Source organism: Carya illinoinensis, chromosome 3 (genome assembly GCF_018687715.1).
Source record: "Carya illinoinensis cultivar Pawnee chromosome 3, C.illinoinensisPawnee_v1, whole genome shotgun sequence".
Taxonomy (NCBI): Eukaryota; Viridiplantae; Streptophyta; class Magnoliopsida; order Fagales; family Juglandaceae; genus Carya; species Carya illinoinensis.
Window position 1 is genome coordinate 15435639 of NC_056754.1, and position 17800 is coordinate 15453438.

At 36.1% G+C, this 17800-nt stretch overlaps 2 protein-coding genes across 7 annotated transcripts; one reads left to right on the plus strand and one right to left on the minus strand.

The window, feature by feature from the left end:
• Positions 1-939: 939 nt before the first annotated feature.
• On the minus strand, positions 940-1958 carry LOC122304542 (G-type lectin S-receptor-like serine/threonine-protein kinase LECRK1). Its single transcript, XM_043116813.1, has one exon. The coding sequence runs from the start codon at positions 1956-1958 to the stop codon at positions 1353-1355; it is 606 nt and encodes a 201-aa protein (XP_042972747.1). The 3' UTR covers positions 940-1352.
• Positions 1959-5552: 3594 nt separating this feature from the next.
• Positions 5553-17028, plus strand: LOC122303447 (protein TONSOKU-like). 6 transcript variants are annotated; one of them, XR_006240684.1, is made up of 20 exons: positions 5553-6034; positions 6490-7290; positions 8285-8461; positions 8754-8845; positions 9225-9323; positions 9642-10123; positions 10212-10255; positions 10347-10610; positions 10708-10855; positions 11383-11499; positions 12548-12654; positions 12749-12872; positions 13014-13123; positions 13810-13921; positions 14139-14243; positions 14343-14409; positions 14504-14624; positions 14724-14891; positions 16000-16160; positions 16329-16472. XR_006240684.1 is itself a non-coding variant. In XM_043115227.1 (20 exons), exons 1-20 carry the CDS (start codon positions 5762-5764, stop codon positions 16784-16786), a joined length of 3987 nt encoding a protein of 1328 aa, XP_042971161.1. In that variant the 5' UTR covers positions 5555-5761; the 3' UTR covers positions 16787-17028. The 6 variants fall into 6 exon arrangements, 4 of the variants coding, with proteins under 4 accessions (XP_042971163.1, XP_042971164.1, XP_042971161.1 ...); XR_006240683.1 differs by having other exon boundaries at positions 5554-6034; positions 16248-16390; XM_043115227.1 differs by having other exon boundaries at positions 5555-6034; positions 16043-16160; positions 16329-17028.
• Positions 17029-17800: the final 772 nt, after the last annotated feature.

The window sequence follows — 17800 nt, forward strand, 5'->3', positions numbered from 1 at the left end:
GATCGTCTGGTGCGTGTACCACACGCGCGTAGCAGGGCTTCTGAGGCGCGTCTGGCGCGTGGACAACACGCCCCAGAGTAATCCAAGTGCACGTGGGGGCGCGTGAGCGCGTGCCTTGCACGCGTCTTTTACCTCTCGCCGCGCGTAAAGGCGCGTGGACGCGTGTCCCTCACTCGTCTTCCTCCTCCAGCCGCGAGTGGGGCGCGTGGGCGCGTGTTCCCCACTCGTCTTCTTCCTCCAGTGCGACTGAGGTGTGTGCATCGCACTCTCCAACTTCCAGGGGCGCGTACGGGCTCCTCCAACCTCCGTTTTTGATGCCGTTTGCGGCAACGGATCCGTCTTGATGAGAGGAACGTTGTGGTATGATCAAATGTTGATTTCGATCAACTATAATTTTTTGAGTAGCACGAACCAAAGCTCTGATACCATTTGTTGCGCCTCCGGCTGCCCAGAAATCATACCCACAATTGATAGAGACAATATTAAAGTGGTTCGGCAACTTGCCTACGTCCACTGAAGCGGAAATTCAATTTTTCAATATGTTTGTACAATTTTACAAACACTCACAACATCTCTCTATCTCTCTCAAATGGCCTCCGTTCTGGGTTTTCCCAGAACCCATTTTCGCCCTCTGCCCTCTGCCTCGATCTCTCACCGCAATGAGGATAATTTTCTCTTCACAACTCATCTCCTTTTATAGGAGAGCTATGGGGGACAAAACTCCCACGTTTCTTGACCAAGAGGGAGGTGTATTTCGGTGCAGCAATTCCTGACATGGGAGAGGGTGGGTGGCCTAATATTCCAAGAAAGGAAACGGTGCAGACGTTCTGGGGGTTGGTGAATGAATTGCTATGAGTTTGGTTTCACACTGCAGGTGGCTTTCAACAAGGAAATGACAAAACAGAATACGAAATATTTTCCCATACGGTATTAGCCAGTTCACGCATGGTGTATGCGTTATATTCATTCTTGCTATTGCAACTTGTAGCATTGAAATTTCTCTCACAGCCTGCAGTCCAGTTCCCCTGTTGTACCATCTCGAACCCTGGAAGACATACGCATTGAGTTTTATTGTCAATTAGAGAACAAAACCCGTTTAATCCACAGAGACCCTTGGGATCACACGAATCATTGGAAGATGACCATACAATTGACCAGTTTCCATTCTATTTCAACTCATACGAGTACAGTCAGAATATCCCATCTGCATCGATTCTCATCAAATAAATAGTTTCCTTTGTAGGATATCCTCCAATGGTTAGATTCCTAATGTTAGCACCAGTAGCGTTAAGCAAGTAGAGATGGCCGTCAGGACTAGAGTTTAGCGTTACGTTATCTCCGCTTCCAAATGTTCAAGATGCATAATAAGCATATTCAGCAGTGTTTGGAGAGCGCACATGGTATGGAATAAGGTTTCCATCATGTTGCATCGTAAGACGAAATATACCCGTTGAGTGATCAGTTTCTGATATACTAGAAAACAGCTCTGTACCTGCTAAGAGACGTTGACCGGGTAAAAGGGAATCAGTCGGATGCTCAAAACTCTGCCACAGTATTTGTTGATCGGAATTATAGAGCACAAAATTTCCTGTATCAAGCATGGCAGCTGAAGTAGACCCAATAGAATCAGCTATGATGGTTGTTTGCTCTGGTGTCAATTGCAGGACAAGCGTGCCATCGCTTGTAAAAATCAAGGTAGCACAGCTGGAGACTGGAGGTTCGTCACGGTTTGCAGTCCAGACAACAGTTTTTTGAGGAATTCCAGCAAGAAAAATACCGACAGCGTAGCCATTGCCTTGCTTATAGAATCCAAAAGCAAAGAGACCAGAACTTGACAACCACTTTGAGTTGTTTCCGGTTGTTAGATAAGAGCCTGGGCTTACATTGGCCTCCATTTGCTGAGCTGAAGCAGTAAAACATGCAGAGAGAACGAGAAACAGAATGATCACAGAATCCATAAGGAGATAATGAGCTCTCACCCTTTGTAACGTCTCTGTTCTTTCTTGTTTTGTTTCCTTTGAGAATAATTGCTTTTCGAGTGATGTCTACAAACTTACAAACTTCTATAGTTTACAAATAGTTGTTTCCTCTAATTTCAACGTCGACTATTACGAGGCTACCGAGACAAGTCATAACAATCTTGAGGACTACGTCGGACAGTCGACGGATTCCAAATGAGACATTATTACTTTAGTACATAAATAAATAAATATGATATTAACAATAAAAAATTTTAAGAAACCGCTCTTTTAAATTTGGAAAGAAAATCTAAAAAATCATTATTAGAATATTTTACCATATTTTCGATATTTTTAAATGAAAACTTATCCAAAGAGAAAAGGTAGAAAAAAGAAGAAAAAGATACAAACCATTATATACAAGAAAGAAAGTCGGTCTTGATAATTTAACCCGGACAGGATAATAAAAAGTGCTTGGAATGTTTATTTTTCTTAAAATTTAGATCCTTAATTATTTTCCTTATAAGGGACATAATATATAAATATATATATATCCTCTATTTTATAAATAAATAGACTAATTAAGTACAGGAGATAATTATAGACATGATCAATCTAAGAAATTGAAAGCTACTGTCCAACCAAGAAATTAAAACATAAAAACTACAGTTTTTTATTATTCAATATATTTGGTATCCCGTGACCCGTCGCCCGTCCCGGGGGTTGGGAGTGCAATGCACGGTCATATGAAATTCAAAGGAACACCCATCAAAACGTTGAGTCAATATTCAAATTTTAATGCAAATTATAAGAAAATACATTGATGTAAATTGTTAATTATAAATTTTCAAAGTCAATGTCTTTTGTAAATAAATTCACTGATGTAAATTGTAAATACGTTGAGTCAATAGTCAAAGTCTTCCATGTAAATTGTAATGGAGGTCAGCAATCCAATCCTTGAGAGCCATTTCGGTCACTAGACGAGAATTTTAAATTTTAAGATGAAATATTTTAATATTATTATTATTTTGAGATTTGAAAAAATTAAAAAAAAATATTTATTATATTTTAAATCAGAATTTAAAAAAGTTGTAATAATGATATGAGAATTTTGTATTTGAGATGAAAAATCTTAGTGGCCAAACCGAACCTTAACTTTTACAAGAAATCTTTCATCAACTAATCTCACATTAGAATTGCCTGGAAAACTTCTACTCATCATCTTTACATTACATACTAAATATATATATTTTTTGTTTCCTTATCGAATATGTAGTGTATAAATAACGAGTAAAAAAGTTTATTTAATTTAAAAAGAAATAAATAATCAAATGTAATGTGTGATATAGAAATGATTAGTTGAAGGACTCTTGTTGGGTGATTGTCAATAATGGGATTGGATTTCCACTCATAAGGAAAGAATGTTCAATGTTAGATGGCTTTCACATGGTTGTATTATTTGTTTAAAATGGTATGGTGTTCAAATTTTCAAATTGTATTATTGACAATGGACCCTCCTTTTTAAAGCCATAAATGAATCAGTCTGTTTGATAATTCGCTTGATACTCACATTGTTAAACTCGAATCGAACTTGACTTCTAAAAACAAAAAAGCTTGCCCACAAATGTAGATATCTGCTCTATTAATAAATAACACATACCTAGCTAAACTCGACTCTACTCGATTAAAGGTTGTTAAGACCCACTCTTTTATGCCTAAATCAACTCGTTAGCTCGACACAATTAAAACTTATTCATATGTTGATAAATATATACATACACCTATGTACACACACACACACACACACACACATATATATATATATTAGCTAATAATATAAAAATAACACTTTTATAATTAAATATATGATATGTAACCTAATTATTTATGTCTATATATTAAATATGTTTCATAACTATATTTTATAATTTGTAAAATAGTTAATCAATAAGATTTAATAATTTTATATACTAATATGTAAGAACTATATATGAAATAGATATATTCTATCATATTATATGTATATATTAATAATTGATGTATGCATATAATATATTGTTATTATGGATAAATATCAACTAGTTACATATTAATTATTTATAAATTTATAAATTTTATAATTCAATAGAGGTTATACTTGTTAGTTGTACAAATTCAATATTTGATTTTTTATTTATCTAATTTATTAATTATTAAGTTTTATTAAAAAAACAACTCCAACTAGACTTGACTCGAGCTTATTTTTAGGTCTAGCTCGAATTTGAGTTAGAAGTTTAGCTTATTGAGACAAATTTGAATAAAGACTAAATAAAAATTTTGACTTTGAGCTCGAGTTTTTTGAGTTTAGTTGAGCTCAGCAAGCCAAAGACTGGCTTAGCTCAAAAAATCGATCAAACCAATTTAATCAAGCTGAATTAGTCCAATTTGATCTGGTTTGGTCGGAATTGAAACTGACTGAAAATCGACACAATCATGATTTTCACGATTCAAAAATTGAATTGGACTGAATCGAACCAAAAATTATATATATTATATAAAATAGATATTATATGCTATATATATTATACATATTATAAAATTAATATGAAATAAAATCTTAGTTTGATTATTTATGCTTCCTTAATGTAACATATATTAATTTTATTAGTTTTATTAAGATGACATAAATAATAATATTAAGTTATGAATATGTTATTATTTATCCTTATATATTAAGTTATATACTTATATATATATATATATGTATATTAAGTTTAAATACATTTTTCATAAGTAAATTTTTTCACATTTTTTGTAGTTATATGCATGGTACTTTTGAAAACAATGTTTTAGACTCTCATATTTAGGATAAAAATAATTTCTCATTTGGATATGGAAAACCAACAATCCTAACAAAAAAGCTCAAAATTGAATTATACCTATAAAATTGAATCGAATCGGACCGAAATTGAAAGTTTCGATTTCCTGAATGAATTGGTTTGTATCAATTTTTAAAATTCTAAAAACTGAGTTAAACTGATTTAATTATAAAATACGTCTAAAATTGAATCAAACCGAATCGATTACGCCCATAATCATAATCAAATAGTAGAGTCTATCTTTTGACAATTATTTTATATACATGATTTACTTTATCTTTAAAGGCACACGACATATTTACATTAATAAACTAGCGGTATATATGACTAGAGATGTATATATTTGCTTCAACAAACACCTAATTACAACTAAAGTCGAATAAAAAAAAAAATTGAATAAGTTATATGCGGTTCAAAGGATTGGTCCCACCATTCTCTACCTACTTGAATAAACCAAAAGGGAAATCACCTAAAATATTGCCTATTGGTTTTGATACCGTTCTACTTGTTAACTGTGAAAATCTACATTTTCTTTAAATAAAAAATAAAAAAAATTTAAAAATAATAAAAATGTCACATTTTATATAAAAAATGAAAGTAACATTTAGCATTATACTTTTGGAAGAGGCATTAACCCAATTAATATAGAGTTAGTCAAATAGAATTTCTCACTAATATATAACTTAAAACAGAAGAAACCCTATCGAAAAAAAAAAGGGGAACCCAACACGTTTTTTCTAAAAACTTTTTTGTTTGAAATGCGTTGGCGGGAGTTCCATTTCGCTCTAAAAAGGTTTTCAAACCCTCGATTCCTCCACTCCCAAATCTCACAAAGCCTTTTCATTAAAAAAATCCTCGGCCCCAGTTCGATAATCTCTATTACCCACATCTCCTCTTCTTCTCTCATTCAATCCCAACCAGACCCTTGATCAAATCCTCTTTCAAATGGCTCGGGACGTCGAGAAATTCAACGCCGCGAAGAGGTCGTACCTAATCGCCAAGGAGCAGGGGAACCACCCCGAGGAGGCTAGGTGGGCCAACGTGATTGGAGACATCCTCAAGAACAGAGGGGAGTATGTAGAGGCGCTCAAGTGGCTGCGGCTCGATTACGATGTGACGTACCGCTATTTGCACGATAAGCAGCTTCTGCCGACGTGTCAGTCTCTTGGGGAGGTCTATCTTCGTCTCCAGGACTTCACGAACGCTCTATCTTCTCAGGTATTTTGTTTTTGGGACTTTAAATTTTGTGTGGGGTGGGAAAGTGGGAACACGGAGAGAGATTTTTTCCCCGTTTTGAGTGTTTGGGTTGGGAGAGTCCGTGAGTGGAAGGTATGGGAAGTTGGTTGTGTTGAGACTAATCGGTGTACTCGGTTCATTTGGGCGGAGTTTTTTTATTTTTTTTTTTATTTTTTTGGAGTTTCTATGAAAAATATGAGGACAAGGAAATCGCTTCTGTTTGGTTCCAGATAAAATAAGGTAAAGGAAAAGAAAGGTTTCGGAGGAAACTGCCCCTAGGGTTTCCTTTCTTGCTCATACTTCGTGAACTAAGATTGTAAATCTGCATCACTGTTTCATTTGGGTAAAAAGTGGAATAATTGGATAAAATGGCAACTGTAAAAATTTATCAATGATAACTTGAGAATTGAACTTCTCTACATTGTTTTTACTTTCAGAAAAAACATTTAGAGCTTGCCAAGGAAGCTAATGACCTTATTGAACAGCAAAGGGCCAGCACCCAACTTGGTCGTACTTATCATGAAATGTTTTTGAGATCTGAAAATGACCACTTCTCAATTCAGAATGCCAAAGAGTACTTCAGATGTTCAATGAAGCTCGCGGAGACTGTTAGGGAGAACCCACCTGTTAACGATGGAAAATTCTTCCTTAAAGAATATATTGATGCACATAATAATATTGGGATGCTTGAAATAGATCTTGATAACTTGGATGAGGCGCTGAAAATCCTAACCAAAGGATTGCAGATTTGTGCAGATGAAGAGGTTGAGGAAGATTATGATGGGAGAAGTAGGCTCCATCACAACCTAGGAAATGTTTATATGGAGCTCAGAATGTGGGATGAAGCTCGGAAGCACATTGAGGAGGACATTAAAATTTGTAAGAGAATTGGGCATTGCCAGGGGGAGGCAAAGGGGTACATCAATTTTGGTGAATTGCATTATAGGGTTCAGAAGTATGAGGAGGCACTTTGTTGCTACCGGAAGGCGCTTGATCAGGCAAAATCCATGGAAGATGAGGATGCTTTGGCTACGCAAATTAAGCAAAACATTGAGACTGTAAAAGAAGCTATTAAAGTAATGGGTGACCTGAAGAAAGAAGAGCAGAATCTCAAGAAGCTGGCCAGAGAAATGACCAGTGCAAAAGGAACAGCACGTGAGAGGAAGTGTCTGTTGCAGCAAAATGCATCTCTCGATTGCCTCATCGAGAAATCGAGAATGATCTTGGCATGGCTGAAGGTATGAATTCTGTTCTATACACATTTTCTTTGCCTTTGAGCTCTTTCTCAACTGCTAGAGGGATCTTAAGCACAAAGGATAGCTTGTAAATTTTGGGTATGAGTTCAAATTTTGTTTCTGATTTGAGTTAGTGTATCAATCGGTTTTCTAATTTCATGTTTACATTAAATATAGATAGGATATTTCATGTATTCAATTCCTTAGTCAAATTTCCAGATTTTGATTCTGATGGACTAGATGGATTTGTGCATGTGTGTCAAGATTGTATTTACTGAATGATTAGTCTCGTCTAGAAGATGAATGTTTAAAAAATCAGCATGGCTGGGGTGCCTTCTTGCCTTCTGTTTTGCAAAATCTTCCATTCCTGTTTTTGTTAGAAAAATTATAAGGGCTCTTTTGGATGTAAAATTATCTTGAGGATTTTCTAAACCAAGATTTAAAGTTTCAGAGATAGATTTTTGTGTAGGCTTTTCGAAAGTGGCGGGACCCATAGAAAGTATCTTTTGATTGAGAAACTTTGAGGTGTATTTTGATTGAATTTGAAAATGTGGTAGGGTCTGTTTAATGATGTTTGGAGAGAAGTTTTTGTGTAAGGCTTTTTTTTTTTTTTTTGGTAAAAGTTGACTGGATAAAATGATGGATCTTGCTGTTTGTGTGTGTTCACGATCAAGTGCATGATGCCAATAGGTAGGTATACTTATTGCTCTTTTAGATGTAACTTATTTATCAAAGAGAGAATAAAAATCTTCAAATTTGAATGCTGTTAGCAGGAAGTTACTATGTAAAGAATTCTACAGAAGTGTTTTAATGTTGCAAATAAACTGGCTTCACATGGCAAGAGAGTCCTGCCTTCATATTTAAGCTACACATATAGGTTGTCTGATACATCCAATAATCCACTGGAAGTTCTGAATGCTACAAAGAACTGCCCTTAATACTGTTATTGTGAATTTTAATGCTGCCCCATTTCTTATTTGAAATATTCCATGTTTAGCTTCTTGAATTTGCTAAAAGGAAGAAGAGAGTAGCAAGTGCACTTTGTGACAAGGAAAAGCTGGGTGATTCATTTCTGGCTATTGGAGAATCATACCAGAAGATCAGAAAATTTAATAGAAGCATTAAATGGTACATGAAGAGTTGGGAAACATACAAGTCAATAGGTAACTTGGAGGTAAGTTGGAGTTTTTTCCTATGATCTTTAGATGAATAGATGATATGTGCGGCATATTGTTGTCTGAGAGAAGGATATATCATTGAACTATGCTTGGATCCTTCTTCGATATATTTGTATATGACCTAGGTAGTCAAGGCATATGCTTATTTTAGTTGCCTAGATTTCAGCAATGGTCATGATCCTGTTGGATAATTATAGGTTGATGTTGAAGTATATTGACTGTTCTGTCCATGGATGTGCTGTAGATTGTTGTTCGGTGGATTTTCACTCTGATTTGATATTATTTCAGGGGCAAGCATTAGCAAAAATCAACATTGGTAACGTTTTGGACAGTGATGGCAATTGGACAGGAGCTCTAGATGCATTTGAGGAGAGCTACAGGTAATTATCTGTTGTTTGGTTTTTCTGGTAGACATTAATAAATGGAATAAGAAATTATGGAGCACTCAAATTGATGGAGATCAGTTTAGCTTGAATGCTGGAAAGTGGAACTCCTTGCATGCCTGGCCAAGCAGTCCTAGATGCCTTCAACACATCTGGAACTATAATATTCACTATTTTAATTTCATGCACATGGCCAGATGATTGCACTGTTTTAGCGCAACTTTCATAGCACTTTTGGTATCACCGGGATCCTTTACTTATAAGAGAAGATAGTTTTAAGCATCAAATCATAGGATGCCCTTTTATCATTCTTTTAATATGTCAACATATAGGGTTTGTAATGATTTGTTCTCATCCACTTGATCCTGTATTGCAGGATTTCCATTGAAGCGAACCTTCCTTCTATACAGCTTTCTGCACTAGAGAATATGCACTATAGCCACATGATAAGATTTGACAATGTTGAAAAGGCCAGGTAAATTTGGTTTATGCAATCCTCCTTAACCGTATAGGCTGTTACAATCCAGTGAGTCTGCTGGTGGACCTTTGAAAGTTACGGAAATTAAATGCCAAACTGATGATTCATGTCATACAAGAATTTACTTGAAGGGTTAAATTTTTAGTATCTCCATAACAAAATAAAGAAAAGTTGTGTGACCTCTCTGTGTCCCCTGCTGGAAGTGGTTTTCAATTAGTTTATTTACTTCTCAATAGAACCAAGTATTTTTTTTCTTATTCTTTAATGGGTTTTGTAATAAGTTATAGAATTGCTTAAAGAAAGACTCTTCTGTAGGAGATTGCAGCTTTTAATTGACAAATTGAAGCAGTCAGGAGATAAGGAGCTTGAAAGACATAATGTGGCAGAGGATTGCTGCTCTGAGACTGACACAGAAGGGAATGATCATTTGTCAGAAAGTAGGTATAATGCATGCTGCTTACCCGAGATGAGTAAATGGAATTCTAGCAGATCAAAGTCTGAAGCCAGTGTAGAAGAGTTGAACGACGATGTTCCTCTGATTTCTCTCATTGGATATGGTAGAAATTCACCCAAAATGAAATCAGCTCAGTCAGGAAAGCAAAATATTTGTACTCAGCCTACGAAAGTTTTGCCAAAAAGTTTGTCTGAATCCACCCGTGATCAGCAGACAGTTGTTGGTCGTAAACGTGTTCGTGTCATCCTTTCTGATGATGAGAGTGAAGAACCAGATGAGGTGAAGTGCTCAAAAGGAAGCCCTGGTAAATGCCCAGTAGAGGCAGTTGCTACTTCTGGTGAATGTGGGTCTTTAAGTCATTAACTAGTTTTTCCTTTAGACATTTCACTGTACTAGCGGAGTACTGACTTGTATTTTTTACTTGAATGCAGTCAAGTGTAAAAATAATTTACCCAGACATGATTGTAAATTTCAGGTAAACAAAACTATTGTATTCCTTGATGAATATTTTTCCCTTGTTCAAGTTGGTCTGTTGGTGTCTGATGTTTAATCATTTGGTTTGGCAGGAGGTCCCAGCGGATGCCTCCCAATGTGCCACCAGGTCATGCAATCCCGTTGATATGGAAGAAAGTACTAGTTCATACAGATCAAGGAGTCCCAATGTAGCCACTCAAAAGGGCAAACTATTCAGATCTTCAAGCATTGGTGAAGTCGTTATTGCATCTGATTTTGCTGCTAGTGGTTCTAAATGTGACATTGATGTCAATGGAAACCTATTGCATAAACATAACGCTGCTGATCTCGAGTTGCTTGCTGGTGACAGATATGATGTGTGTTGCTCATATCATTTGGATACTATCCAAGTAGATCTATGTGATTGCCAATATACATATTTTGCTAATTTGTGATCTTTCATTCTGTTCACAGCGGTGTATTATTTGCAAGATTGACAAGCAACTGATACTTGTTGAAGCAAGCTCATGTATGGATGGTGATAAGCTGAGCATTGAGTCTATAAAGGTTGAATTGGCATGCTTATACTATTTACGACTTCCCATTGAAAGGAGATCAGAGGGTAGGAACTTAACTGTTCTACATGCTGCTGATTGCCAATAATCAAATTCTTACTTTGTCGTTAAAAAGGATGCATTTAAGTGGATCTTTTAACATCTAGAGTGATCAGCAATATGAAAAGTAGGTTTCAGATACTCACATTTTTTTCTTTTTTTTTTTGAGATAGGTTGGCAGCATATTACATTGTACTGTAATAATATTTTTTGGGAGGTGGGGGAGGGGCTTGTTATGATAGCGATGCTTTGGCGTCGGGATAACTAAAGGATGAACTCCATTGGCTTTAGTGGTGGACCATTAATAATTGCCAAGTGGCAAGCACAAAACTGTATTGGACACATTAAGCTTGGCTGCCTTTTGGTGGCACACAAGTTTTCTATTTGTCCACTGTCATACTTTTCTCTCATGATTTAAATCAATGGAAAGAGTAAAACTTGGTGGGTGCTGCAAGCAAGTCACTGCTTTACGTGCTTCATCATCATTTTCATATCATCCATGAGTCATCTAATATGGTGGATTGTTTCTTATTAGGCCTGTTACCTATAATTCGGCAAATAAAATCCAGTGGAAGAGTTGTAGAATTCTTGGAGACAATTGAAACTCTTAAAGATTGTCTGGGAAAAGTTTCCCTTGAAGCTTCTATTGATGGTATGTATAATAACTGCATAATTACATTTAGCGAAGTTGTGAATATCCCATTATTGCTGTTGTAAGTTATGGTTGATGATTTGTGGTGCCTGAATTTTTTTTTTTCACATAGAGAAGTAAGAACTATTTCTGACAGTTAGTGCAAGGGTTGTCAAGTTTGCTTGAATACCCTCAAATGAGAGTTTCCGTATATTATATGAACTGCCCAGCCTTAATTACAGTCTACCAATCATCTGTAAAATAGGAAAGAATAAAGCAATACAGGAAAGGAAATAAAACTAAAGTTGGCGCCTATACACATATATACAACTACTGCTATTTACAGCCATATATATACTGCCATAAATAGATATCATTGACAAGGTTAAGGCCCTGGGCTGAGCATAAGTGTGTTTGTTCTTGAAAATAACCACTTCATGCAAAACACTGAAGGTTAAGACCAGATCTATATCTCAGCTCACACCACTTTGCTGTTGTGGGAACAACATCGGGTACCGACCCAATTTTTATTTTAATATAGAAATTTTTCATATCATATAGTAATCTATGATGGGTTGAAAATGTGGAAGTTATTGGGAAGGGCCATTGTGTAAGTGGTTAAATAGGTGAGTAGAACTCCCCTTGTGGTTAAATAGTTGTATAGAACACGACTCCAGGAGATGAGTGTTATTTCTTTTTCTTTTTCTGCTTGTACTGGAATAATACCACTTAGTACTAGTTACTTGCAAACTCAGGCCCTTGCTCCCTTGAATGATTTGTTTTCCCGAGAATGTTTCAAGGAGATGCTGTGCTCATATATAATTAATGGAAAATGGTATTCTGGAGCTGAACTAGAGTTCCAAGGTAGCCTGCTAGCTTCTATGGCATATTTGCATGCATTACATGTTGGCTGGATATATCTTTTAGGCAGTCTTTAAAGTGGGAATGCAAGGGCTCATTATGTAAATTGGAATTGCTCCACATCAGTATTTCCATTTTGACCTTTTGCTTACTGAAGTGCTGTTTTTGCCAGTTAAGTATGCGTTTAATTTGTTTGTTACTTTTCTAGGATGGGTCCAAAAGCCTTTGATAAAACTGTACATTGACAGCTGCAATGAGTTATCTGAGGCACCTAACATGAGGTTGCTAAAGAAACTATACAATAGAAGAATGGAGGTAAGTGCTAGTTAACTACGCATAACCTTATATTTTTGCTTGTGGATTGGAATAGTTTTGTTTATTTGGTATATATATAATTCTTCTTTACCAGGTTTCAGACGACGAAGTGATTGTATCTGAATGTGAATTGCAAGATTTATCAATAACTCCATTGGTGATTGCACTGCATGCCCACAAAACATTTTCCATGCTGGACCTTTCTCACAATTTGCTAGGTAATGATATCTGGCATCGAACTCGTCTATTCTCATTTTTTTCCTGAACAGAATAGGTCTCTTCAATTCTCCTTGTTGAAGAAATTAGTAGGGTTATTTTTTAATTAGTATTAGCTGTACATTGGCTTGCCGTCCCCCCAGGAAATGGAACAATAGAGAAGCTTCAACAAGTGTTTGCTTCAGGCCAAAATTATGGTGGGTTAACCTTGGATCTGCATTGCAATCGATTTGGTCCAACTGCATTGTTTCAGGTATGTAACTTTGTTCACAAATAAATCTCACTTTTGCATCGTCAAAATTATAAATAGTGATTTCATTTAAAGATTCAGCTTCCTCACACATATCCTCTGTCTAGTAATGATTTCTCATGAAAGACTGAATCCCTGAAACTTGACCCTCCCATTGATAACCCTTCTTTCTTCCCTTTTCTTTGTTGCTGGGTGTGCTTTAGCAGGTATATGTATCAGGTTGAACCTTATCTTTCAAGGAAACACAAGGGTATTCCTGGATTAGATTGATGGTCTTGCAAACATTGAACATATGCAAGTATATTAATACATAGCACAATCTTGTGCCTAACGCCAAGCGATCTTTGTAGTCAAATGATATCTCCCCCGTTTTACTAGAGGAAGTATTGGGTTCAACCCAAGGAAAGGCAGGAGTTTTGGAGAGGGAATTCGCTCCTTCTACTATCTCTGTCATCCTTCTTTGAAAGAAAACTTGTATGTGTGTGTATACAAATATCTTGAAAATATGTCTTTCAACTGTCATATGTGATACATGTATTCTTAGTTTAAAGTTCCCTGGAGACTGAGATTCCACCTATTGAACCATATTCTACTTCATTAGTAGCATGACTAAAGTGGGCAATGCCTTTTTATTTTTAGTTCTCTTCATCTTAACCTCATCACTTATTTATCTGTTTTCTAATTTTCAGATTTGTGGATGCCCTGTGCTCTGTGCTCGACTGGAAGTGCTTAACATCTCTGGAAATCGTCTAACTGATGCTTGTGGATCTTACCTTTCAACTATTTTGGAGAGATGCAAAGGTAATGTTTTTTTTCTGCTGTCCTATTTATTTCGATATTGGTTTTGGAATCTTCTTAATCATCATCACTATCTCTGTGCTGCTGTTTTGGGTTAGTGTGGATCATACCATGTTCTTGGAGTCAAGGCTTTGTAGAGTTCAAATATATCTGATGTCAACTGTTTAACTGTGTAGAGAAGACCTGTTGCTTCAGCTCACTTATGCTCTCTGTTTTGTAGGCCTATGTAGCTTGAACATTGAACGCTGTTCTATCACATCTAGAACAATTCAAAAGGTTTCTGATGCACTGAATGCTGGATCTGTACTTGAACAACTTTGTATAGGTATTGTTTTGGTATTGTTGACTTATTAAGTAATCATTTAGAATCTTCAATGCGTTATTTCTTGGTAGCTTACCAGGCCTTGCAACTTTTCTTTGGTAGGATATAATGACCCAGTATCGGGAAATGCCATTATGAATCTACTGGTCAGGCTTGGCAGCTTGAAAAGGTTTTAATCAATTTTGTTTCTTACTCTGTGTCTAGATAGTCAATATATATGTGCTGATAGATGTTAACATAAAATTACATTCACTTTTCTACAGATTTTCAGAACTGAGCTTGAATGGTTTAAAACTAAGCAAGCCTATTGTTGATAGCCTTTGCCAGCTTGCTAAAACCTCGTGTATGTCAGGATTACTGCTTGGGGGTGCCGGTATTGGAACAGTCAGTTTCTCTGTTATTCTTTCTTGTTATTATTGAAGTTTGAGTACACTTGTGGGTATTTATCTCCTCCTTCTTGTGACTAGATTTGTCTCTTTGCAGGATGGGGCATCACAATTAACTGAGTCCTTGTTCAACGGAAATCAAGACTTACTCAAACTTGACCTATCCTATTGTGGACTCACATATAAATATGTTCTTGGACTTAAGAATGATATGGCTACTGGCATTCTTGAGCTGAACCTAGCAGGGAATCCTATTTTGCAAGAGGTTTGCTCTTTCTTAATTGCAAGAGCTTTTTTCACAATTATTCTTTTGAATGCACGCTCCAAATTGTTGTTTGCTTTGTAATTTATCGATATATATTAGAGTACAGCAGAGAATATTCTTGATATTTTCTTTTGCAATCCATCACCATTTGTAATGCTTTTTAAACATTTTTCATCTTTTTTTAGTATGATTAAACTGATTTTTTTGTAGATTAGGACAGTTCAGGTTTATTTGTTGATTTTCCTTAATTCTATTTTTCCGCATATCTGTTGGAGTGGGCTCAACATAAAACCATTAAATATGCTAACCTGATATTCCCCATTCTTTGAGTCAGCGTGCTGAATGCATGTCAGAACAAATTGGACAATGATCATGATCAGAATTTATGAGGAAAAGAAAAAGGGGCAGGGTATAAAATTTGTTTTCTTCTACAGATCATCTTTACATTTTTCAGGCAGCTGCATGAAGTCCTTGTCATTCCACTCTATTAAAGACCATATTCTCCCTTGTCAAATATTTTTCCAATATTGGTCTGCCACTTTCAACCTGCATTTTATCGATTCTCGCTGTTGCAGTCTTTGGCTTCCATCTCAAAGCCATGCTTCTTTCCATTTTTCTTTAACTAATCATATCTTAGATGATGTTATCCACTTCTGGCATTCTATCCACTGTTGAATTAAAAGGTTAAGAAGGCCTTTTACTGATCATTAATTTTTTTCTCACTTTTGACATTCAACAAATCAATGGATAACTCATCATGTCTCAAATCTCAGATAGAGTCACTGTGGTTCCGCCATCAGGTTGGGGACTTATATTATGATAATGGGCATCTGTTAACTGTTGTGCATGTTGCCTAGATAATTTCTTCTTCTGCCTACTGTGTAGTATTTGAGGAACTACTCAGCTATTGATGTATGTTTGATCTTCTGGCATGTAAACATTGTAGAGTTTTACTGAAATCAATTGTGTAAGTTGATGACCTAATCAACATAAAATATTTTTGAAGTCTCTTTCGTAATGAAAAAATAACTTTTCTACGAGGTCTTCCATTTTTTAGTAGTGATGTTTTTCTTTCCTGTTAATTTCTAAGCGGTACTTTGCATTTCAGTTTTCTCTATTCTTTGGGAGCCTGATGACTTGCATGAATTCAGGGTGCAAATGCATTATCATCACTGCTTATGAACCCTCAATGTGGCCTAAGAGTTTTGAGACTTAACAAGTGTCAGCTTGGACTTGCTGGAGTTCTTTGTATAATTCAGGCCCTGGCAGGTGAAAGACAATAGCCCACTTTTGTTTTCTGTATCGGTCCCTAGAGATTAACTAACTTCTTAACGATGACTCTTATGTTATTAACAGAAAATGACTCTCTTCAAGAGCTTAGCCTTGCTGATAATGCCTATCTGGATAAACATTACAGTCTACAATACAACTTAACAGGCAAGGGGAGCACAGAATTTTTAAAAGAAGAACGCGATATATCTGAAACATGTCTGAGGGGGTATGCAAACAAAGAAGTTGACAGTGGTCAGCAGGATTTATGCACTGTGACCACTGACTGCAATCAGCTTGAAGTTGCCGATAGTGAAGAAGATCCAATTAGAGTAGAAGTTGCTGCAACTGGAATTGACGACAGTTGTGCTAGTTCAAGTCAAAAAAGAAATCCATCCCCCGAGTGCCAGTTTATTCAAGAGCTCTCAACTGCCATTATCATGGCAAAGAAATTGTGCTCTCTGGATCTTAGCAATAATGGTTTCTCAACACAAGCTGCAGAAGCTTTGTACACTGGATGGTCAAGAATAAGAGTTGGTTCAGCTGAGAGGCATATTGAAGACCAGATCATACATTTATATATGAGGGGAAATAAGTGTTGTACAAAACCCTGCTGCAATAATTAATTTTTCTTCGCTTGGAGTTCCTTATCTGAGCGGAAGGGAAAGCAGCCTTCACAAGTATATTCTGGATGTAGATTCCCTACTAGTACTGGGGTGCATCGCTGATAAATCTCACCTGGGTTCGGTCTTTCGTGGATAGCACATATTTTATTTAAACTGTAAATTTACCTAAATGTTTGGCAATTATAGTCTCTGTTTGATACTCTTTGACATTGGAAATCTTGGAATTGAGAAAAATATGTTTGTTTTTTTTTAAAAGAAAACTAAACTTCATTAATCATTAATCATTACATGAACTCTCACTATCAACAATTTTCTTAATACTGTCAGCTATGTTATCAATCCATACCAAACTAGTCTGTAAAGATAGACTTTCCTTAGCTAATAAATGGGCAACTTCGTTATTGGATCTATGTGTATATTGTACTGACCACGCACTCCTTTGCTTTAGTAATATTTTTATATCCTCAATTAAACTACCATGGAAAGATAGGACCTCTGTAATCGAATTAATTGCATTAACCACTGCTTGAGCATCCCCTTCAAGCTGCACCTTTGCCAGTCGAATCTCTCTACAAACTTTCATAGCCCTCCATAGAGCATGAGCCTCTGCAACCACAGGTAGATCAATGTGAAACTTTTGCTCTTCCACTGCCACTAAGAAGTCTCCATCCTCATCTCTCATTACCACTCCTATACCCACCTTCTTTTCCATCTTTCTAACTGCTGCATCCTAGTTAACTTTAACATAACCTGAGCTTGGTTTTATCCACCCTTGAACTCTTCTGCAAACCTCCTCATTTCTGCTACTCTTGCCTTTGATTAACTGTTGTGCCTGTTGAAACTCAGATATATCATTCTTTGCTACTCTTAAGACGCGGCTTGGAGTTTTAAATTTTTCCTCAAAAATGCTTTCATTCCTCCTCAACCATAGCCCCCTCATAATTGCTGCTGTAACTTCTAATTCAGTCTCATTAAGTGACTCCCTTAATTTGCCCCACAGAGCCAATAAATCAA